This window comes from Condylura cristata, unplaced genomic scaffold (genome assembly GCF_000260355.1).
Source record: "Condylura cristata isolate star-nosed mole 26May11 unplaced genomic scaffold, ConCri1.0 scaffold00021, whole genome shotgun sequence".
NCBI classification, from domain to species: Eukaryota; Metazoa; Chordata; class Mammalia; order Eulipotyphla; family Talpidae; genus Condylura; species Condylura cristata.
The window spans coordinates 854,780-861,166 of NW_004567122.1; the positions used below are offsets into that span (position 1 = coordinate 854,780).

Consider the following 6,387-nt stretch of genomic DNA (forward strand, 5'->3'; position numbering starts at 1 on the left):
CAGCCTAAAGGGGTGCACCTTATTGCACCTTGCCTAAGAGCGCAGCTGACCTCTGTACCCCAAAGCTGCTCCTTCTGGGACGAGACCATGTCGACTTCACTGCCTGGCAGCCCTCCCCGGGCCCAGCCACAACCTGGGGACTGAGTCCAGCCGGGACCACGATGGGGGCTGGACACCTCCTCTGGATGCTGCGCTGGGGTGGGGCGGGGGAGTGGGCAGAGGGGCGCTCCCTGGCTCCCACCCACACGGTGCTACTCACGAGCAAGCTCACTTGCCCGCTTGTCGGGACTTGGAAGAAAGTGGATCATCTTCCTTTCCTTGAAAAGTTGAGCTCGGGGACATGCTCAGGGCTGCAGGGAGGCCCCACGCGCCCCGGGCGTGTCCAGCCGCACCCACGCCAGCCCTACTCTGAGTGGAGCACCTGTCTGGCTGCGGGATCTTTGCTCTCCACTGGTGGTTTGAGTTAAGGTAACTGTTAGCGAGACGGTTTTAAGTGGTCAGCTGTAACAGGCTCCACTGTGCCCAACCACTGCAGAAAGACGGACACACACACCAAGGATGCGGCTACATTTCCTTTTAATTACATTTTTCAGGGGATCTTAAAAGTATTTGGACATTTTCATTCTACAAAATGAACGTCCTGGATGAAAGTTCTCACCCTCCTTTTGGGTCACTATCACTGAGAAAATGAGTCCTGGACGCTGCTCCGCCGTGTGGACCAGCAGGCATCTCCCACACAGCTCGGGTCTCGGTCAGCGTGGCGGTGGCCCGAGTGCGGGTGCAGCTCCGCGGGCCGAGAGCTGGCGGATGAGGCTCAGCGGGCCGCTGTGTTGCCCGTGGCCGGCGGGGTGGCCTGGGGGCGCTCACCCACAGAGGGGTGGGGGGACGAGGGGAAGCTCGAAGTAGCGGCAGACGTGGTGCTTCTGTGGGCGCAGCTGCTCGAGCTGGGGTCCCTGGGGGCCGCCCGCTTCTTGCGGGTGGACCTGGCCCCGTCGGCCTCTCTGGGGTCCAGCACCATGGTCACGGCCTCCATCCTGCTCACAGTGCACAGGCTGCTCTGCCGCGTGGGGCGGAACCGGGCGGCCTTGAGCTCCAGCTCGTCGTAGCCGGAGACCTCGACGAAAGGGCACCAGCGGAAGGCTCGCTTGAACCCGGCTCGGAACCTGCGGACAGGCGGGGTCAGGCGCGTGGGGCGGGCCAGGCCAGCCTGCGTCCGTCGCACTCTGCTCTGGCTCCGCTCCTGGGCTGGCTGCAGCCCGCCTGTCTCTCGCACCTGTGTTTTCAGCGTCTCACCTCAGTCTTACCCGCCTCCCTCTGTGTGCGGCCGCCTCCGCCTCGTCTCTTAGTCTCTGTCCCCCGACCCCCCGTCTCATCATCTGCCCTTGTCGCCCACTGTGCTCACTCTGCCTCAGCATCTGGGCCTCCGGTGTCCCTGTGCCCCCTGTGCCCCGTCTCCTGTCACCGTCTCCTTGCGCTCTGCTGTCTCCATCCGCCTCTGCTGCTGTCTTTGTCCCACTCGGGTCTCCGTGTCTCTCACTCCGTCTGTCTGTCTCGCCGTCTCTCTCCACATCTCTGTCGCTGGGTCTCCTCACTGCCGTCTCATTCTGTTTCCTTGTTGATCTGTCTGTCTCCATCTCAGTCCCCACCCGCATGTGTTCCCGGCTCCGCATCCCTCTTCGCCTGTCTGTCTATCTGCCTCCGCCTCGTGGTGTCCGAGGGCCCGGTCACTCTCACCGTCCCTGCATCTCCGGCTGGGCCCTGTCTCCATCTGACCTGGCCCCTTCCCTCCAGTGCGCCTCTCTTGTCCTCCCCGATCTCGCTCTGGCTGTCACTGTCTCTCTCCATGTTTCATTTCTAGGTCCGTTTCTCTTCCTACCTCAGTCACTCCCATTGCTTCTCTCTGGGTCCGTCTCCCTTTCTCTGACTCTCAGCTCTGGCCTGCCTGTGTGTCTAGATGGAGCGCCTCTCCTCCATCCCCCAGTCTCCTGTCTCGTCCTTCTCTGCGTCCTCAGTCCCTGTCTGTGTCTGTCTCTGCCCTTTCTTTCTTGTCCTGGTGTCTGTCCACTTAGTTTGTCGCTGGTTCCTCTCTCCCTGTCCCTGTGTTTTGTCATTTTGTGTCCGTCTTTGTCCCTTTGTGTCTCAGCCTGTCTCCGTCTCTTCCCTTTCTCTCGCTGTCTGAGACTGTCTCCTCTAGGTCAGCCTGTCTGTCTCCTCGTTCTCTGCTTCTGTCCTTCTGTCTCATCTCATCTCCTCCCCCCCGCCCAGGTGCGGGTGCCTGACGCCCCCCTCTCCTCCCCCCCACCGTGCCGTGCTCACCTCTTGTTGAGGCAGCAGTAGATGATGGGGTTGTACATGCTGGAGCTCATGGCCAGCCAGAAGCTGCCCAGGTACACCTGCTGGATGTGTTTCCACCTGTTGAGCTGCTGGTAGACGGCGGTGACGATGAAGTAGACGTGGTAGGGCAGCCAGCACACGGCGAACGTGGCCACGACCACCATCATCATCTTCACCACCTGCACAGAGGGGAAGGCCATGCGTGGGTGAGCGGGCGTGCGGGCCGGCCGGCCGCTGGCCATTCTGGGTGCTGGTTCTGGGTCTCGGCTGGTGTGCTCGTTTCTCTGCCAGGGGTTAAACACACGCAGACACCCCCAGGACGCTGCGCACGCTCCAGGCTGCGCCACAATGGACACCGCCCTCACACTCATGTACCACCTGGCCAGAAGGCTGTCTCTGCCTCGCTCTGTGCCTGTCTTTGTCTCTCCTGTGCCTCTGTGTTTCTGTCTACCCCGCAGAGAAACACACAGACAGAAAGAGACAGTGTCTCTGCGTCTGTGTCTTTCTGTATCGCTGTCTGTCGAGACAGACAGAGGCATGGACACAGAGTCTGTCTCTCTCTTACACTGGCTGTGCCTCTGCCTTTTTCTCTGTGCTTCTGTCTCTTTCTGACTCTGTGCCTCTATCTCTGTCTCTCTCTGCTTCTCAGAGATAGAGGCCGTCTGAGACAGACTGAGACACAGAAATAGGCAGAGACAGACTGTGTGTCTTTCTGTATCTTTCTCCAGTTTGTCTCCGAGACAGACAGTACCTGTAATCTGTCTCTGTGTCTGTAAAGAGAGACAAAGAGATGCAGAGACAGTGTCTGTTTCTCTTTGTCTCTGTGCCTCTGTCTCTCTTTCCTTGAGCCTCGTCCTGCTGAGACTTAACCCCTTGCGCCACCAGGGAGGCCCCTCTCCCTCTTGGAGAAGGAAGAAGGGAAAGATACCAACTCCCGAGTTTCCTCTTGTGTACTGCGACCCGCTGCAAACACAGCCACCCCAGACTGCCCATGTTGTCCTGCGGATATTACAGTTATGGAGCAGCACTGAGGTGTTTTGTGTGATGATAATGAAGGTCTGATCTAAAGACCCCTTTATCCAGTGAGAGAATTCTTTAGCTCGAGCCACTTTTCATGTGCAAGTGAAATAAAGGTTTTGTTGAGAGTTTCTGGGGAACTAAAAATCTGGAACAGCCATCAGAAACGGCACATAAAGGTGAGAAGTAACACAAAGTGTGTGTGGGCAGAGTTGCCTCTTGTAAGTTAAGTGGGAAGGAGGGAAACAGACAAAAGAGAGAAGTACCTGAACGAGCTCTGAAACTGGATCCTGTCTCTCGGAAGCCGACATCAGGTACTGTGTGCCTCTGTCTCTCTGCGCCTGTCTGTCTCTGTGCCTGTCTCTTTATGCTTCTCTATCTGTGTCTCTCTTCTGGCTCTCTGCCACTTTGTCTCTCTGCCACTGTTTCTGTATCACTACCCCTCTTTGTCTCTATTCTGTCTCTGTCTCTTCTGTATCTCTGTGCCTTGGTCTCTGTGTGTCTCTGTCTCTGCACCTGTCTCTATTCTGTATCTGTGCCTCTCTGCCTGTCTGTGCCTATCTCTATGCATCTCTCTTCTGTATCTCTGTCTCTATTCTATATCTCTATTGCTCTGCCTATCTCTGCCTCTTCTGTCTCCATCTGTGCCTATCTCACTATGCCTATATCTGTCTCTGCCTATCTCTACCTCTGCCTAAGCCTCTTTTCTGCTGTGCCTCTCCTGCCTCTCTTTCCTGTCTCTGTGCCTATCTCTATGCCTCTGTCTCTACATCTCTCTTCTGTCTCTCTATTCTATCTCTTCTATCTCTGTCTTGCTGCATCTCTCTTCTGTCTCTATTCTCTCTGCCTCTCTTCTGTCTATCTTCTATCTCTCTCTCTCTGCATCTCTTCTCTCTGTATCTCTATCTCTCTTCTGTCTCTATTCTGTCTCTGTCTCCCTCTCTTCTCTCTCTGCATCTCTCTTATGTTTCTCTTGTCTCTCTTCTCTCTCTGTCCCTTTCTGCATCTCTTTTCTGTCTCTGCATCTCTTCTGTCTCTCTTCTATCTCGGCATCTTCTTTTCTGTCTCTATTCTATCTCTGTCTTTCTGCATCTCTTGTCTCTGTATCTCTTCTGTCTCTTCTATCTCTCTCTCTGCACCTCTATCTCTGCACCTCTGCATCTCTCCTATCTCTCTCTGCATCTCTTCTGTCTCTGCATCTCTCCTGTCTCTATTCTATCTCTGCATCTCTATCTCTGTCTCTGCATCTCTTCTGTCTGTCTATTCTATCTCTCTGCATCTCTGCATCTCCCTTCTATCTCTTCTGTCTCTGTTCTCTCTGCATCTCTCTTCTGTCTCTCTTCTCTCTTTCTGCATCGCCTGTCTCTGCATCTCTTCTGTCTCCCTGTCTCTGCATCTCTATCTCTCTCCTGTCTCTCTGTCTCTCTCCCTCTCTCTGCATCTCTATCTCTTCATCTCTTCTGTCTATCTTTCTCTGCCTCTCTCTTTTGTCTCTCTCCTATCTCTTTCTGCATCTCTTGTCTCTGCATCTCTTCTGTCTCTATTCTATCTCTCTGCCTCTCTATCTCTCTTCTGTCTCTATTCTATCTCGGCATCTCTCTTCTGCCTCTCTTCTGTATTCTATCTCTGCCTCTGCATCTCTCTTCTGTCTCTCTTCTATCTCTTTCTGCATCTGTCTATCTCTGCATCTGTCTCTTCTATGCATCTCTTCGGTCTATTCTCTCTGCCTCTGCATCTCTTCTGTCTCTCCTATCTCTCCCTGCATCTCCGTTGTCTCTGCATCTCTTTTCTGTCTCTCTTCTATTTCTCTCTGCCTCTCTCTGCATCTCTCTCTTCTTTCTCTATTCTATCTCTGCATCTCTTCTGTTTCTCTTCTATTTCTCTCTGCTTCTCTCTGCATCTCTATCTCTCTTCTGTCTCTACCTCTCTGCATCTCTCTGCCTCTCTCCTATCTGTCTCTTTCTGCATCTCTTCTGTCTCTCTATTCTATCTCTCTGCCTCTCTCTGCACCTCTCTTCTGCCTCTATTCTGTCTCTGTCTCCCTCTCTCTTCTATCTCTCTGCATCTCTCTTCTGTCTCTGTATCTCTCTTCTGTCTCTGCCTCTACATCTCTCTTCTGTCTATCTCTCTCTGCATCTCTTATTTCTCTTCTATCTCTTTCTGGATCTCTGTCTCTGCATCTCTCCTGTCTCTGTTCTATCTCTGCATCTCTCTGTCTCTCTGCATCTCTGTCTCCTCTCTTCTATCTCCTATCTCTCTGTCTCTATTCTATCTCTGCATCTCTTCTGTCTATTCTCTCTCTGCCTCTGCATCTCTCTTCTGTCTCTCTCCTGTCTTTTTCTGCATCTCTTGTCTCTGCATCTCTTCTGTCTCTCTATTCTATCTCTGCACCTCTCTTCTGTCTCTATTCTGTCTCTCCCTTCTATCTCTATCTCTGCCTCTGCATCTCTTCTGTCTCTATTCTATCTGCATCTCTGTCTCTTCATTCCATCTCTCTGCCTCTGCATCTCTTCTGTCTCTCCTATCTCTCTTTCTGCATCTCTTTTGTCTTTTGTCTCTATTCTATCTCTGCATCTCTCGTCTGTCTCTCTATTCTCTCTGCCTCTCTCTTCTGTCTCCTATCTGTCTCTTTCTGCATCTCTTCTGTCTCTCCTCTCTCTGCATCTCTCAATCTCTGGATCTCTTCTGTCTCTGCATCTCTCCTGTCTATTCTATCTCTGCATCTCTGTCTCTCTATCTCTCTGCCTCTCTGCATCTCTTCTCTCTTCCTATCTCTCTTTCTGCATCTCTTGTCTCTGCATCTCTTTTCTGTCTCTATTCTGTCTCCTATCTGTCTCTATTCTATCTCTGCATGTCTTCTGCATCTCTTCTGTCTCTGTTCTCTCTGCATCTCTCTTGTCTCTTCTATCTCTATTCTATCTCTGCATCTCTTCAGTTTCTCTCTCTCCTGTCTCTCTATGTCTTTCTGCATCTCTTTTCTCTCTGCATCTCTTCAGTCTCTCTATTCTATCTCTCTGCCTCTCCTGTCTCTTCCTA

At 52.8% G+C, this 6,387-nt stretch overlaps 1 protein-coding gene across 1 annotated transcript in view; it reads right to left on the reverse strand.

The window, feature by feature from the left end:
• Positions 1–565: 565 nt before the first annotated feature.
• Positions 566–6,387, reverse strand: part of TACR3 (tachykinin receptor 3) — a gene marked incomplete at its 5' end in the record, with an annotated part of 40,957 nt that continues 35,135 nt past the window's right edge. The window contains 2 exons of the mRNA XM_004686459.2: positions 566–1,163; positions 2,317–2,513. Of these exons, the coding sequence (XP_004686516.1) occupies positions 815–1,163; positions 2,317–2,513 (546 nt within the window). The remainder of the gene's footprint in view (positions 1,164–2,316; positions 2,514–6,387) is intronic.